Genomic DNA, 18364 nt, shown 5'->3' on the forward strand with positions numbered 1-18364 from the left:
GGTAAACTCTATCCTGTCCAGAGTTAATTGTCAGTAAATAAAAGTTAGACAAACAAAGCCATGGAAGTGGCTGAAAAAGCAAGGCCTGTTGCTTTGTGCCTGATAAAACCGAGAGTAAAATGCAGCTATTTATTATGTCTGGTAATGGCAGACAGAAAACATTGTTTGTAAACTCCGGTTGAGAAGAGATAAGAAAGGTATGTGTGAACATCCGTTCATATATGTACTGTGAACTCCTGAAATAAAACTTTCACTTTACAGCAGAAGTATAAGTTCTGGATTAGCAAGTAAGCAAAGCTAAATGTTATTTTATTATTGCCTGAATTTATTCCGATAAGTAATTTTCTTCTGCTCATTTTTATTTGTTCATAGCTCATTTGTGTCCTGGAGCGATCTGCTTATTCTTAAACTGATATATTTTTGTGGGATCACTAGGATGTCAGGTGTGGCAATGGCAAATGGTTTGCATGGATCAACCCCTTTTTTGGGGGTGAGATGGTAGAATTATTGCTGCGGTTTTTCACAGATGTATTAATAATATATTTCAAACAAGGCAAAAGTACATTTTTAACTCCCTAACCCCAAAGCACACACACGTATATATGAGTATGAATACTCACGTATAGGGCTGCTCAATTAATCGAATTTTAATCACGATTACGATCTGGGCTTTCAACGATCATTAAAAATGACTGAGCCGATTATTAGCCCCTCCCTAATTTATTCGCGACACCTTAAAGGCCGGTCCGTGAAAATATTGTCGGGCATAAACCGGTCCGTGGCGCAAAAAAGGTTGGAGACTGCTGATTAAGAGGACCCGAGGGAAGCTCGGAAAGCTAAGCAGAAGTTATTTGGAGAGTGACTGCCGTTGGTTGAAAAGAGAGTTTAAAAAAAAAAAAACTTCAGTGGTGTTGCACACTATTTTATATTATTTTTTTAAAGTCATTGTTAACCCTTTAAAGCCGGTCAGAGCAGCACGCTCCGTTTTGCGTAACTATTTTTAAATCCCTGTAGAACCTGAACCGTGTAAGCTAGCGCAATAATTTGTTTTGCATATGAAACCGGAGGAGTTGTACTTACATCTGATGCCATCAGCTTGTCCTCGGTCACGGTTTCGTTCCACATATAGCTTTGCAAAAATTGCATAAAAAGCGCTTGCAGGAACAAAAACATAATATTCCAGAAACACGCTTTGCCGTTCCTATCAGCTGTTCGTAACACTTCCCACAGTGAAATGATGCACATGCTGTTTTCTTTGCAAATCTGCATCATAGGATTGTTTTTTGTTTTTCCTGCAGTATATAAAAATTGCTGTATCTCCAAAATAAAACTATGAAGACACTCAAAATAAATTTCCTGTTGTTGTAAACTATTTTTTGCAACTTTATTGTATTTAAAGTTTTGAGGGATAAGCCTCTTAAATTTCTCCAAGTAGAAATATATGTAAACAAAACAAAAGCGATTTTCAATTTTTTTTGTAGTTTATTGCACTTTTTTGCAATTTATGTAATTACTATGGACTTAATGCATACATATTATTAAAATATGGGCTATAACAGTTGTATTGATGTATAGCAACTTGAAATGCTCCCACAAATGGCACTACAGCATGTAAAAAAAAATAATATAAGCTCTGGTGGACTTGGTTCTATAGTAGGTCTTAAAGGGTTAAATAAATATCGTCAAATAATCGTGATCTCAATTTCAGTGAAAATAATCGTGATTATCATTTTTGCCATAATCGAGCAGCCCTACTCACGTATCAGGTAATTGAACTGTAGACCTGCCCATTTTCCTGTGTTAAACACAACACCTTATTGTTCCTGTACACAATCACGCTGACACTGACAAATTTGCTTTAAAGATAAGCCTCAGGCCTTTCAGGTACCCTTCCTTGCCTACCTGTGATGTTCTGCATGAAAACTGTCATGCCATTTCAGACAAATTCTCTTGGTCATTTGAAGCCCAAGGTTAAAACCATTACCACTGGTCCTTGTGACAGTGTTGTTAAATTAGAAAAAAAACTTTCTTTTTTTTTTCTTTTTTTTTAACTAATGAGCGGTGCACCGGCAAGCACATAACTCTCCTGCTCATACAGCCTCATTGTGCCCTTCTTACGCCCTTGACAGACGCTCTGCAACAGGAAGAAAGGGCACTTGTGTATACGTGTGTGCATAAGCCCTAATTAGTCACTGAAATATGTGTTCAGCAAAATTTGATATAACAAAAAAGAGTTGACAAAGGAAAGTTTATGTTCAGGTGTCTTATAGGGCTGCTCGATTATGGCAAAAATGATAATCACGATTATTTTCACTGAAATTGAGATCACGATTATTTATTTATTTAACCCTTTAAGACCTACTATAGAACAAAGTCCACCAGAGCTTATATTATTTTTTTTACATGCTGTAGTGCCATTTGTGGGAGCATTTCAAGTTGCTATACATCAATACAACTGTTATAGCCCATATTTTAATAATATGTATGCATTAAGTCCATAGTAATTACCGTAATTGTCGGACTATAAGCCGCTACTTTTTGCACAAGCTTTGAACCCTGCGGCTTTTAGTCAGGTGCGGCTTTTCTATGGATTTTCCATGATTTTTGTGATATCGTAAGACGATTTGTTTTGTTTGTTCCGCTGTTGTACGGCACTACGTTGCCTGGCGGAAGGATCGGGGTTCAAGAGTGGTATGTTAGTCACATGTCCGTCCGCCAGGCAACGTAGTGCCGTACGAAGTAGCGCGAAAAACAAACTTCAAAGTAGCGCTACGCATTCAGCGGGAGGCGTGGATGACGAGCGGCGATAAACTTGCGAAAAGCAAGTTATGCTCAACTCCACCGGTGGATTCTGCAGCGTGGAAAAGTGCGAAAACATCCATGATCACCAACGGATTTTGAAGGGCTGGACTGCTGCATGATGGAGAGGAGGACACCGCCACGGCCCTTCTGAAGGTGTTCGACTCTGACACTGACAACGAGGATTTCTTTGGTTTTGAAAGTGACAACGAAGGAGAGAAGCGGAGAGTGGATGACGAAGCCATCCTGAGCCTGTTCGTTTCCGACATTGGAGAAGAGGACTTTGGTGGTTTTAGAGCGCAGGAAGAAGAGAAAGATGGTGAATGACTGACTTTTCTTCTTGTTAAAACCGTGTCACTGCACCTGAGCCTAAAAGGTAGTCCGAATCTATTTTTCTGGTGTGCTGTAGGTTACTGTTATGTACTACATGTGCAAATATGTACCCATAACTTGTTTTTCAAAATATTAATAAAAGGGGTGTGTCTCCAAACAGCCATCTCTTTCCTGACAATTCCCTTTGTGCATATTCTCTTACATATGATAAGTCAACATTGAAACACCTGCGGCTTTTAGTCAGGTGCGGCTAATGTATGTACAAAACAGGATTTCCCCCTGATTTTAGCTTGTGCGGCTAATATTCAGGTGCGCTTTGTAGTCCGGGAAATACGGTACATAAATTGCAAAAAAGTGCAATAAACTACAAAAAAAATTGAAAATCGCTTTTGTTTTGTTTACATATATTTCTACTTGGAGAAATTTAAGAGGCTTATCCCTCAAAACTTTAAATACAATAAAGTTGCAAAAAATAGTTTACAACAACAGGAAATTTATTTTGAGTGTCTTCATAGTTTTATTTTGGAGATACAGCAATTTTTATATACTGCAGGAAAAACAAAAAACAATCCTATGATGCAGATTTGCAAAGAAAACAGCATGTGCATCATTTCACTGTGGGAAGTGTTACGAACAGCTGATAGGAACGGCAAAGCGTGTTTCTGGAATATTATGTTTTTGTTCCTGCAAGCGCTTTTTATGCAATTTTTGCAAAGCTATATGTGGAACGAAACCGTGACCGAGGACAAGCTGATGGCATCAGATGTAAGTACAACTCCTCCGGTTTCATATGCAAAACAAATTATTGCGCTAGCTTACACGGTTCAGGTTCTACAGGGATTTAAAAATAGTTACGCAAAACGGAGCGTGCTGCTCTGACCGGCTTTAAAGGGTTAACAATGACTTTAAAAAAATAATATAAAATAGTGTGCAACACCACTGAAGTTTGTTTTTTTTTTTTTTTTTTTTAAACTCTCTTTTCAACCAACGGCAGTCACTCTCCAAATAACTTCTGCTTAGCTTTCCGAGCTTCCCTCGGGTCCTCTTAATCAGCGGTCTCCAACCTTTTTTGCGCCACGGACCGGTTTATGCCCGACAATATTTTCACGGACCGGCCTTTAAGGTGTCGCGGATAAATTAGGGAGGGGCTAATAATCGGCTCAGTCATTTTTAATGATCGTTGAAAGCCCAGATCGTAATCGTGATTAAAATTCGATTAATTGAGCAGCCCTAGTGTCTTATTATAGGTAGCTTTGCTGAATGCATACAGTAAGTGAGTTGTTTTAATCTAATCCCCAAGCAGTTCAAATACTGCTTGAACGCCTCCCTTTGTCACTTGTTTTAAAACCCAAACGCACACACTGTTCAGACAACACTGTGTATTTGGTTGTTTTTGGCAGCTGGGAGTAGTTAATATTACTGTTTAGTACAATCACCAGAGCTGAGCAATGTGGAATTTTTAAAAAATTTTTTTTATCACAATTCTTTTCTTTAATGTCAGTCTATCGATCAGTATATAATTTTGACTTTTTACTTGTGATGATGTAAGGTTGATTTTGATTTAAATATTTATTTCTGGTCTGCATTTTAAAACGAAATAGGTATATAACAAAGTGACAATCTAATCAGTTAAAGTTCTGTGACAGAAGAACGCAAACAAATGTCTAAATTCTTTGGTCAGTTCCAAATAAATAAAATGGATCCACATTTAAGAATGGAAAATAAATCACTAAAAATGGCATCGATACTTTTCTGTTGATTCAAACCGTTCTGTCCCAGTCTTCTGAGCCTTGGACTGTGTCCTCTGGGGTGTCGTGCTCTGTAATGCATGAGTTTTCGTTAACATTTTCTGGTGTCATTTTGTCCTTTAGCTTGCTCATACTCCTGACGTTCTACTGTACGTGGTTGCAGGAGCCCAGACATTAGCGCATGTGCCACTACCTGCTGCTCTTCCTACGCTTTGCAGGTCACGTTAACCTGATATGGCTCAAACTCTGCTATTCTCATTGTCATTGGACTTTTGTGTTGCCTGTCAAAACATGGATGGAATGAGTTTTATCAACTTTATATTTATTTTGTGATAATTAAATAATCACAAGCGTCAAAAGAACAACTTGTTTCCCTTTCCTGTACTACATTTTTCCTCTTTTTATGATGAATTACCTCACTATTCACTTTTGCTCTCCCCTTTCTTTAACAGCTGTATCTACCTTCCTTCTTTGGCCTTTCTATCTTTTACAAATCTCAGGGATGTAATTAAAAGCTCAACCTTCCGACAATTGAATATAAGCGAACTATTAAATAACCTCCAAATTCTACAGCCTTGACAAATTACACATCACCAGTGTGTAATTTAGTTACTCTTTTTTTGCCTTTATGTTGTGCATCCCTTTACCCTGCCACAGCTTCCATTTTATCTTAACAGCCAGATGACATTGATGATTAATGTTGAGAGTTAATCACCCACAGCATGTTGGATTTAATCATTCTTTGATGACTCTACATGCCATGAAAATCTGTTGGAGGTTGCTCAGTTTGGTGCTGCTAAAGATTAGATTCTGTTTAGAGGGAACAGTCACACAGTGGTAGCCAGGCCCAGCCCTGGTTTTGTTTGCTTTTTTGTTTTTTTCCAAACATGCTTGACTTGAGCTTTTATGATATTAAAGGCAGCGTGTTGTCGGTGGTCTCTGTTATAGACGGAGCCGATGATAGGCTCTCCTGTCCAAATAAATATCTCCTGTCAAAAATAGACATTGTTTTTTATAGATGTCTAAAATTGATTGGAATTGACTCTGTGTAAATATACCAGGGAGCCCAGAATGGCAAAGCCCAGATCTACCTAGACTACTTTTTCAGTCAGTGTTAAGCAACTAGTGTGTGCTGTGTGCAGCACTTTATGCACTGGTTGTAAAGCTAACCCATATCATAATTTAATGAACCATAGATTGAATGACAGATGAACCAATTTCTGATCATGTGTGACCCAGTACGCTTTTGTCAAGCATTTCAAATAAGCTTCTTAGACAATGCATAGGTCCCAATTTAAACAAAAAAAGAAAGAAAAGGGGGGAAAAAAAGAATTGATTATTAATTTTAGATTGATAAGAATTACTGGCTGAAAAAGTCAAATTATCTGAGAGGTAATTGTAATGGAATAATAAATAATAAGCCCATTTTTGTGTGTTCCATAATCCTTATTCTGGATAATAGTCCAAAATTTTTAAATGATTAGTTTGGTGCATAGTTTTTAATTCAGTGTCAAACAAACAGCAAATGGCACCGGGCCTGGTAGAGTAAGGTTGCCTTGCTGCATACAACCAACAATTCACACCTATCATGCATAGTAAAAGGAAAAAACCCTGCACTGTCACTGTTTACATTATCAGCTTCAAATAGACTGCTTCAGGGTTACACGTTTCTGCAAGAGATGATTTTGCAGTGTGAATGGGCTGCATGCAAATTTAAGTGTATGCATTAGGCCGTGTTCATAGATTACAAGAACTACCATATAAACCGTCATTTTTCTTGCTTGTGGCTAATGTGCGTGCATCTGTGCATGCTTGCAATCTGTCAGGGATAAGCTCTTTGCTGGACAGCTGGCCAGTTGTTGAGAGCGAGTGAGATGCAGAAATCTGATGATTAATCACTCTCCAGGCTAATGCTTAGCAACTGCAGAGAACCAGCCAGGCCTCAAGTCCACCATACTGAGTCCATCTCAGCCACAAAATGAATTTGTATTATCCAGAAACAGTATAATAGAATTACCCTGTCATACTACACCGCCCACATATGATGGTAAATAAACTGATGCCACAAAGCGTGCGAATCCAAAAATGCGTACAGCATTGTCCGCTTCCTATTTGTATGCATTTGTCGTCATGTTGGAATATACTCATTACCCTTGTATACTTAAGGCAGAAACCAAACCTGGACTCTGTTTCTGCTTCCCTTGCCTTGGAGTGTTTGACTTATTTGTCCTTAGGCAATAGCGCAAGTGCACATATTATACTGAAGCGGATATGAGAAAATGGTGGACACAATCTGGCCTGTATCCCCATGTTGATATTTGTTTTGAGGGAGAGAGAGTTAGTGCATTGGGTGTGTTCTGCCACAGTGTTGTTTCTGTTGTAGTCAGCTCAAATGCTGGTAAGAAATTTGGCTACAGCTGGGAAGTTTGGCTGTTTTACCAGCCAAGTGTGCCAGATACCCAACCACGCTCTTCAAGCCGATCAGATAGTAGATATTGAATTTTGGTGAACAACTCCAGACACCGGACGGTAGATTAATGAGGAAAAAGAGAAAAAGTGTGTTGCCCTCCTAGTCAACCCTTGAAGTGTAGTTCACTTGGATAGGTGTGTTTCTTCTGAGCCTTTTAGCATGGTAACACAAAGGACAATGAACATTTCTTAGTCTTTTCTGACACTGCCTGCAGTTTGCCGTTAGGCTTTGAATTGGTTGCTGGTTTAACAACAGAGATCTTTGCATAGCTGCTGCTGAAGAAACAACATAGTAAATTTAAAGAGTGACTGATAATGCAGCCTTAGTGACATGATGGGTAATTCTCTGCCCATTATCAGTCAGGCCCAGGGCAGAGCTGACTATGTAGTGTTGTTGTCAGGATGTTTTCTCTGTTTTGTCTGAAACGGTGAACTTGTTTCTGTGTCATGCTTTATTTCAGTTATTTAACACTTTTCTCTTCCGTTTTTCTCGAGGCAGAAGTTTTCTGACCAACATTCGAACTGTTGCTACACCTGAACTGTATGAGTTTACTGCTTACTTTGCTTATAGTTTTTAAATTTGGATTTAGAGTTTTCCACATTTCATCTGAACTGTCCGCCGATTAGGTTTAAAAAGAAACAGGCCACATTGTTTCACACTGATGCTTTTGTTATTTTAACACTGCGTTGCTGACATGGTTTGGAAGTCTGATCTGTCAATCATCCTGTCAGGTTCAATTGCTTCGAAGTGGATGTTTTTACAGCGTTAAACCTGAACACATCAGGTGTGTTCTGGCATTGTTATTTTAGAAGCATGACAGTTAGTAGTTAGGCAGCCATTCCTTCTCCTGTCTTTTTTTTTTTTTTTTTTTTTTTTTTTTTGTAATAATCTATTTTATGTTTTTACATATTTACACAAAATGCTAACGGTTGATTTTCTTTGAGTGCCGCTCTACAAATTAGTTGGAGATTGTTTCTCATTTAAAAAATCCCTTAAATAATCAAGTAGTCGATGGACTAGATACCAAACTGAAAGTAGGACATGCATATTCAGTCGTGACCAAGTTTTGAGAGAATAAACATGACTAAACTTTTTAGTCATAGGGTACAGCCTATGAACAACAACTTCTAGCTAGAACAATTGCTGCCTTTGTCAAGTATGAGATCTCTGACACATGCATGAGGAATATAAAAGGTTTTTTAAGGCATTTCTACTTTTGAAGTTGGTATTTGTTAGAGAATGGCTTGGAAAATGGTGAAGGAGGAGGAAGGAAGCAATGAGACATTGAAAAGCGAGATGCGAATAATAATTATTTCATATTTAACTTTTGGTTCTTTCAGAGGAAGGGAAACCCAAAGAGTTGATCACTTTCTTTAGAAGTTGTTGACAAAGACTGCATATTTTGTCTGGCTGAGGTGGAGTCTGCACTGAAACCTTATCAGCATGCCACTTGGAGTGTGTGTGTGTGTGTTTGTTTATGGGTACATGTTTTTAGTGTGAGAATATTTTGTATATACACATCGTATGGGTGTGTGCGTGTTAACACGTATTTGTGTGTGCATACAATTATATCCAGTGTGGCTGGCTGATATGCCAAGGATGCCCTTGTTGTAGGTGACGAAGCTTTTGCCCAGGAATTTGCTTGGCTCATGCTCCATTTGACTGCTTGTTTTTCTCTTGACTTTCATTATGTTGCCTCATTGAACGAGTCTGTTTATTGCTTGTGTTTACTTTGCAAGTTGCACAGCAGGAAAAGCACACAAAAACATGCAAGAAAAGAAATTAGGGTTGAATTAAACACATAGTAATTAAGCACATAACAGCATCTTATAAGATGAGAGAAATCAACTGCTGAGAGCAAAAGCTAGATTTAATAAAAGAAAAGAACAACATTTAATTCTTCTTCCCATTGGTAGATACACACCTACAGATAATTTTTAAGCTACTTTGGATGAGTCCTTCTGGACCCACACAATAAAGCTGAACACAACGTGAGCCAAGAAAATGCTATAACTTTTTTTATTTCTCATTTCTTACTTTTAAAACGATTTAAACCAATACTAAGTCTATGTGTACCTGTACAGTCTCTCACATTGAGAGAAACAAAGCTTTCTGTCAAGTCTTTTCTTTGAAACAAGCTCAAGTGAGGTGAGAAGAAACAGGAAAGCATGTGACTGTTCCCCTTTTTTAACTCTTTTTGGTCAAAAGTCTTTAAGTATTGCGGGAAGTTTTCACCATTGTGTAAATTTTCTAAGTTAAGAGTGAACATGTCTGTCTTGTGGCAAGACAGTCTTTGGCAAGCTTAGATATTAACCAAGTCATTGTCGCATTAATAAGGCAATTTCTTCATTGCTCCGCTTTAACAATTAACACCATTGGTTACCACATTTCTTTTTATAGTTGTGTTAACTGCATGTCTTTGAAGCAGGCTAAAAATGTGACACAGTGTTTCTTTTTTCTCTCCTCTGTTTAGGAGCGCACCAGGTCATTTGACAGCTTCAACATGAACACTCTGGAGAGCTCCCTGATTGACATCATGAGAGCTGAGCAGGACAGTCTGAAAGGTAAAGATGCCCGTTGTCAATCAAGATCATGAAACACTAAGCAGACCAGTAGCATTTTTTTTTCTTCCTTTTTTCTGTTTTTAATTTGACATTGCGTTAACAGCAGAGCTGTTTTTTCATAGAAGGCCACAGGCCTAGACACTGGTTGGTGAATGTCTGACAACCACCAGTCGCTAGCAAAAAGTGAGTCTCCAGCATAAAGGTTTCGCCTTTTGAAATGTGTTGGTTGCGGCAATATGTTTCAATCTGTTTGTGACCAACGAGGAGGTTTTTGGTGCGACAGATGTCTCCCAGCATCAGCCTACAACTTCCAGCAACCATACATTTTTCCCTATTCTATAGGCAGGGAATTTTCTTTTTTTACTATGGATTCGGTACAGGAAATGAGTGTATATGCTGAAAGTGTATGCTTCCCATTTAGCATGTCTGTATTTTTAGAAAACCTGTGATGCGCTGGAGGTAGTTGTATGGACCTTTATCTTTAGATGCATCATATTTTCCCACAGATGGCACACATACTATGATACTGATCTTGTCATTATTTGTCCAGTAAATGGCTGGTGTGCAATAGTTATTCAGTGCATGTCAACTGATCTCGATGAAAATGAGTTTCACAATATAACATGCAAACACTTTGCAGTACACTCGTTATTTTGCATTTGGCAGTTTTCCTCATATAAGGTGTGCAATACAAGAGGGAAAAAAATGTTAATGTGCAAGCAGGCTTTACCTTTAAACACTTGTCTTTGTTATGGATTGTAGCTTATTTGGCCGCACAAAGGAACAACAGCTCTCACACAATAATTTATCAGTTAACGCCTCAGTTTTTAGCAGAGAGGTTTCACCTCCTCCACAGGTCAGCCATGTAGAGGCTTTGTCTTCTTTTTGTGCTATCATCGGCGATATTATGAAAGGCCACAGTGTGTAGCAGTCAGCTCACACCTCTGTCTTCCTTTTCCTTCTTTCTTCTTCCCACTCATCATAAAAAACACAAACCAAGACAAACAAAAACAAAATTCTCCTTGTGGCTTCTATTCTTCTTCTTTACATTTTCTGTCATATCCATATATGCGATTATTCTGGGTGCGACAAATGCAGCTGGGTGAGACTATGTTGCATTCTGGCTTATGCCAGAGCTGACGGCAGTGGATTTCACAAGCAGCTCTAGGCAAGGCAAGGCAAATTTATTTGTATAGCACAATTCAACAACAAGGTGATTCAAAGTGCTTTACAGAGACATTAGAAACAAAAACAAATAAAAAGCATGATTTAAAATTGATTAAAACAAGCAAACAAACAAACTAACTAAACACACACATTTCACACCTGTACGCGCGATCTGAACCCTTATCGTAAGGGGAGCTACCAGTCCTTCTGTGGACGAGCTACTTTCTATTTTAAATTCCCTGAATTTAAAATGGCATTGCTTGAAACTGTGTCTAATAGTCTGTTTTTGCTTGGAAGCCATATCAGGCTGTACAGAGCAGGTCAGGAGGAGACAAAACCACACATGTAAATGACAGAGAATCTGGTCATTTATCAAAATAAAAGACTAAACCTTTTGAAATGCTCTCAGTGTGATTCGAAGCATGCATAAAACTGCATCAGAGAGGTGCCTTTCCTGTGCAGCTGTTAATATTCTACTTGCTGTGTTACATATGGTATTCCCTGATGGCAGATGTTTTCCACGTCAGTTAGCGTTTTCTTATGCAAGTTGATTCCCATGGACCTGTATAGCAATAGTTGACTGACCTGCTTTTCCACTGTTATATAACACAATAAGGAGTTAATGAATTTAATATTTACAAAACACAGACGCCCAGCCATAGCCATCGTTGCTGCACATATTTGTGGTGTCCACAAGTTGCAGTTTTCAAAAGCACTTTTACCCACTATTGTTTTGAATCTGATGGTTTTTATATTGACAGATGACTGCACGATCAGCATAAAGTGAGCCTTTAGGAAGAGGGGTCCATTTAAGTGAGCTTGTTTCTTAGAAACGGTGATGAACTGAGGGGCAATGCAAAAAGAACCATAAGATAAATACTGTCAGTTGTTTTAAATGTAATTCTCATCATCATTTTTATACTATTTTATTATTGTTTTTGCTATTTGTGCTAATTTTATTATTTTAAATGTCATTTTAATAATCATCTTATTTATTTATTTTTTAAATTAATTTATTTTATATTATTTTTTTATTTATTTTTTAACATGTTCAATGTATCGTTTCTGGCATGTCAAGTGTACAGCACTTTGTGTTCAACTGGGGGCTGATCTGAAAGTGCTATATAAATAAATTACTTGCTTGCTTCAATCAAAGCTACTTCCGTGGCATCCCAGATTTAAAAACACAAAGTGTACAAACTGAACTGAAGGATAGCTGAGCATGGTGCAATAGGTATAACCTCTTTCTCATGAATTTTAAGAAGCAGATGCAGAGAGATTCATGAGGGCTTAGGCTTTATTTAAATGGGAATTATGAGAGATGGGAGAGCCCTCGCTGAACTGAACTGACACTGTCGTTGTTTTCTAATGATCGCTGCTGCTAAGCTTTTCATGCAAAATAGTGTTGTGAAATAGTTTTGGTCCAAAATGTGTGAAGAAGTTGCATGCTAATTTTTTAACATGTTGGTGTAGACGTTGCCAAGAACAATGATACTTTTTAACATACAGTATTGGTCTTAGCATTAAAAGGAAACATTTATTTGATAGCAAACAGTGCTGCTGACCGGTTATCATAACCCAGAAATTGAATATTAAATTAATTCTACAGGAGTCTAATGATCATTGTTTTAAAGGGTGACGCTCACAGAAATAATCTGACTACAGAAAAGTTAGTCAGTGGCCAATAGTGAGTGTTGGCTAAGAGGATAGAGCTGAAGTTCTTAGTAATGATCATTGTTTGAAAGGAAGCACATTTGATTTCTCAAGGCTTAGGCTAAGTGTAAAAGGTAACTAACTATACAGTTAAAGTTGACTGTTATATTTGATAGTAGTTTAATAGGACAGAGGACTTAGATAATGATTATGTTGTTTTTGTTAGGTTGTACAAGTTTTAAGTCAAGGACCAGAAATTGATAGGAGTCTTCTTATGAGGTAAAAATGTGGTATAAAAAATCTCTAAATGGGAGCGATGTCGTGCGTAATATATGCATAGCTTTATGTTCCATAAAAACGCTTACTATACACATCAGTTTATTAGCAGAATAAATACAAAATAAAAGTTTTAAATACATTTTTAAGTATGGGATGCTACAGTAAGATCACTTCTTTAAACCTCGGACCTATCGGGCTCAGTGGCGGTATAATGTTGTGCTGTCAAATCTTAGTAAATGTTTCTTCAGTATTAGCAGAAGAAAACTAGAAGTCTGCCTCATTAAACATGTTTTGGTGCTTTAGCTCCACTGATGGATCCAAGAAAACACAGGAAGAGAAGTCAAAATTCTCTTCTAAAAACCACAAAGCTTCTGCTTTACATAACTTCATCACAATTTCAAAATACTGCATAGTCTGGTTTGCAGAAGTGATTTTTAAGCCCAACTTCCTATAAATATGATAGAATATGATATGTATACATCCTATAATACATGTAAAGTAGATGTTCTCTGCTTCGTTGATGCTAATATTAGCTCAGTGGTAGGGATGGGTACCGGTGTCCGGTGCCATGATGGTACCGGTGTCCGGTGCCATGATGGCACCGGTTCTGACATAAACGGTAGTAACCAGACCGAAAAGCAGCGCACATTTCGGTGCTTTATTTCGGTGCTTTTTTTTCCTGAGCTGTGATACACTTCTAGCCAATCATTTTACGTTTCCCAGGATAGTAGGCGGGTCCAGGTACGTACGTTCTTTTAGAGCAGAGCTACAGATTAAAATGCCCAAGGCGAAGCGGTCAAAAGTCTGGCTGTACTTCACAGCAAAATATGCAAACTCAGCAGCCTGCAACAAGTGCTTTAAGCTGATACTGTGATACTGTCAAAGGAGGTAACACCTCAAATCCGATGAAACACCTGGCGACGCATAGCGTTTTTTTTTTTTTAAAAGCCCAGAAATGCGCCGTATGATAGCTTGCTGCGAGACCTCACACCGAGCGCATCTACTGTGCGTGGGTTGCCTGTTATCTGACCCGGAGTTAGCAATATCCCCCAAAAACCCCGAAGAGGAGAGTCCTGGCCCCTAGCCCTGCCAGTGTATCAGAAATGATGAGGATGATGATGCAGCAGCAGCCGTTCTTCTCTGCGTGAGTAGCTTAATGTTCGTGTGTAATTTACGTTGAGTAGGCTAACCATGTTATTACATTAATGCAGGTAAGGTGAACTAGCAAACATCATCATAGCTACATGCAGCTGTCTTCTTGTTTGATGGCAGATACTCCCTTCACCCTGGCCAAAAAGGCTAAAATGACCAAAGAAAAAGTGGAAAACAGTTAAACATGAGAGGTTTTGGATAAAGTTTGTGTTTTTTCCATTGATTAAGCACTGCTTCCAGCCAAGAGTGATACCATATATGCCCCATAGCTGCAGAAAAGGCTAACATTGTTATCTTTTTACAAAAAACCAGCTGAACATGAGAGGTTTTTGGACCAATTTTGTGTTCTCCATTCTTTAAGCACCGGTTTGAGCACCGTTTGAGCACCGGCACAGTTTCAAAAGTACTGATTTGGCACCGGTATCGGATAAAACCTAAACGATACCCATCCCTACTCAGTGGCATTCTCAGAACCTTTTTCTGTGTGGTCAGGTATGTTTACATTTTTCCGTTGTCTGCAAAGCTTGTCTGAAGAAAGATGACAAAAAGTAAATAATTTTAGACAATAATTTGATGCATAACAAATATTATATTATAATTACAGCGACTCTTCTCCGGGCCAGTTTTTGCTCTTTCTCTCCGTCACATGCATACATGCATCTACATAACAAACTGTGGCAGAATTCATACACAAGCACATTTAGATGCACATAAGCAGGGCAGCAATTTCTCATTCCGGCTTAACATATTGAACAAAGTGAGAGCAATGAAGCAAGGGAGCGGGCGAGACAAAATGTCTACAGTACAAGGAGCTTTGAATCCCTTCCAGCATTGTCCTGACTGACAGAAAGGATCCCTCTGTTCACCCGCCCCATGCATGCACACACACACACGCCCCCCCCGTCTTTTGTGTGCTCTGCATGCATGTGCTTTAACTGTTACAGTACTGTACTCACATGTAGCCAGGAGCATGCAAATCAGGTTCACAGAGCGGGCATGCACAGTCCTGCAGACACACAGGGATATGGTGCCTACTCGTGTGATCCTCGGAGACCATTATAGCCCTTTAAAATTCAGAATAGCAGGTGGTGCTCAGATGGACTTTTACCTTAGTGTCATCACATCACTAAGGTCTGAATTGTAGTCCAGAGGATTTTAGTTTGGTTTGGTTGCCACCTTTGAGCTTATTTTGATTAAACTGAACTCATTTTATTGCATTTTTATTCAGATAATGATGATGGGTGCGCTACACAGTCGAATATTATCATCGAGCGGCGTGTTTCAAAGCTGCAGGTGGTCTGTCCTGGTTTCTCTGCTCTGTGAGTCGGGGTTCTGTTTTTTTTCTGTTCCACCCCCATAGTTCTAGGCAAACTATGGGGGGAGGAGCCAACACATTTCCATGTGACCAAGGCGTTGGAATGCACCAATCACAGGGCACTCATTACCCACTCAACAATGGTCGTACTATTTGAGCTCTTTCATGTCATTATCCCTCTGCAGCAAGTGGGCCTTGCATAACTTCGAAGCTTGTTTGGAATCATAACATGTTTGTGTAGGCGCGGGTGTGTGCATATGCAAGAGGGTCTTGGCAAATGGCTAAAATCTATAGCATGAGGCTTGGAGAATAACGAGGTGATAAGAGGGAAAGAGATAGTTGATGTCCCATAGATGTAGGAGAAACATGCAGCGAGCGGTAACAAAGGTTGTGGTCATAGCTGTCCCAGCTAAAGTCTGCTCTGGATTAACACTTTAAAAAAACTTATAACAAAGTAAAGTCACCAACTGTTCCTATATTATGCGCAGAATAGATCAAATAGTGCCCCTCGGCAATTTAATTAGTGCACTGCTGTAATTGTCAAGAGGATTATTATGGTAACAGCCCTTTTCCAAATACAAAGTACTGATTGATAGTGTTAGTGGTGCTGTCTTGCCTCACATTGTTTTTAGCTGGCTGTAGCTGGTGTGGAGGGCAGACATCGCATTAGTGACAGCCATTTTATTACTATATCTTTCATATTCTTAATAAAATACAGATTTTTCTTTCAACTGGTCAGTGAAAATATAATAATAGCTTTATAGGAAGGTTTATATGATATAACAAAAGATTTTTTTGTTGTGTTTCCCTATGTAGGTCGTCTTGGTTTTCCTCACCCAGGAGGGGACAACCCTCTTCCCCTCAATGGTACGTATGGTAACCTAAACACTCAAGAGTCTGCTAAAATGACAAACTGGGCAATAACAAACTAATTAAAAAATTAAATCATAAAATGCTGATATCTCTGATAAATTTATTTATTGCAAGCTGGCATTCATTTTATTTATTTATTTTTTTTAAAAAAGGGCCTTTATCGCTTAAAAACGCCCAATAAGTTAAAATGGACAAGTGGACAGTAGATCGACGTGAAGAAGAGTCAGATGTTTCAGATGGTTTTTTTGGAGACGTAACAAGGTGGGCTTCATCAGTCTGAGGAAATGGCAGTAATCTCTCATTCAGACATGGGATGCTTTTCCATTAACGTCCCTCATAGCTTCCCAGCCAGTGCCATGATGGAGGGAGAGAGTGATGGCATGCCTGTATTGTATCGACTCTAGCGAAGCGTAACTGCACTTGAAGGTTTAGTTGTTTGCCGCTGTTGTTGCTAAGAGCGGTGTTTCTGTCTGTGTACTGTTCATTGCAGCAGCTGCTCCTGCCCCTTGCATGCAGGATCAGAAAGTAGGCGATCTCCCTGATAGACTGAGAGAAGCAGGAATACATATTTTATGATTGGAAAATAAGTTAGTTAGACACAAGACACTTGTGCAGTTGTAATCTTGAGTGTGTAACCATTAGTGTGACTGGTTTCAGTTAAAAACTTGTTGGTAAGAGTGCCATTGTGACTCTTAGAGGAAGTAGCCACGATATTTATGCAGACACAAAGGTAGGGTGTTTAGATGCCGTCAGATTCTTGGAGAAAAGTGCACATCTTAAAGGAGGGAGGTAGGCTAAATATAGCAGGTGGAGATGCAGATCTTTCTGTTCGTCTTACCTGAAGTTAAATACAAGCACATCCCCACATGCCTGCTTGAAATTAAACTAACAAGCATATATTTTTGTGCCCTTTCTCCTAGCTTGAAACTAATGTGGGGCTCTTCCCTTTCTACCTGTTACTGTTGAGATTGCTTAGTCCCCAAAGCCAAGAGGTAAAGAATGGATTGAGAAATGTGGACAAGTGGAGGGAGCGAAATGGTGTTTTTTCACCACTCTTTAATAAGTGGATAGAAAGCAGCAATGAAAGGGAAACTGCCTTTGGTTTGAATAATTTGCTAAATACCAGAAATAGTTTGATAGGTAGTTACACTAAAGATGAACCTCTTTGCTGTTCTCATGCTTCTTAAGGAGGCTCTTTCATCTTATGTTTGTTTTGCTTTTAAATGCATTCTTTAATCCTGGTGCTTCTCAAAAATAAGATATGGAGCTCGAAATTAGAATTGGCTTTATACTTTATTTCTTTCCTCAGCGGGTAGGAAAAAACCAAACCATTCATGTCCACATGATATGTGGAATTTAGTGGCTTCTACTTTGCCCTTGTACGCTACAGTTTCCTTTATTGTCCTTTTAGCTTTTTGCTTCTGGGCTTGGGGCTAAGATGTAAAACATGAAAGGCCAGCAGTTTCTTCAAAAGATTGCCGAGTCACATGGCAAGATCACATGATCAGGAGCTGTCATCAAGCCCCGAGACAGATGGTGCCAGCGGATAGGCAGCAGATAGAGGATGCACACTAGCCAAACCCTCCCTTCCATCCCTCTACCCCCACCTCATAAGAACACAAAGATTGCATTCCTATCTCCTGTTCTTTCACCCTTTCATTTTCTTTGACCATTTTTTCTTTTTCTCCTGTTCACGCACTTCTTATAGCTCTGTGTGCTTCCTTTTAGTCTGCTTTCTTGACTCTCTTGGGCTCTATTGCTAGCCTTTGTAGCCCCCCCCCCCCCCGGTTGATGTCCATCTGGGTTGGAAAATCCACTGAGGGAGGCCAGGATTGTTGCTCATGCGCTCTTCTCCATGTTGCTCTTTTACATGGGTTGAGGCCTGGTTCACTCCAGTGTGCACATTTGAACATTTGTCACTTTAGCTCAAGGCCAGTATAGTCCCCCCCCCCCGCAATGATGTCAGCATCAGAGAAACCACTGCCCTGGGAAAAGTTTGGATAATGACACA

At 39.1% G+C, this 18364-nt stretch overlaps 1 protein-coding gene across 4 annotated transcripts in view; it reads left to right on the forward strand.

Annotated features, from left to right (window-relative positions):
- cpeb4b (cytoplasmic polyadenylation element binding protein 4b) overlaps positions 1–18364 on the forward strand; it is a 35022-nt gene that overhangs the window by 7465 nt on the left and 9193 nt on the right. For all 4 annotated transcript variants that reach the window (XM_080867139.1, XM_080867141.1, XM_080867140.1 and 1 more), the window contains exons 3-4: positions 9824–9914; positions 16297–16347. In XM_080867139.1, the coding sequence (XP_080723265.1) occupies positions 9824–9914; positions 16297–16347 (142 nt within the window). The remainder of the gene's footprint in view (positions 1–9823; positions 9915–16296; positions 16348–18364) is intronic.

The sequence above is a fragment of the Rhamphochromis sp. 'chilingali' genome (assembly GCF_963969265.1).
Source record: "Rhamphochromis sp. 'chilingali' genome assembly, chromosome: 19".
Classification (NCBI taxonomy): Eukaryota; Metazoa; Chordata; class Actinopteri; order Cichliformes; family Cichlidae; genus Rhamphochromis; species Rhamphochromis sp. 'chilingali'.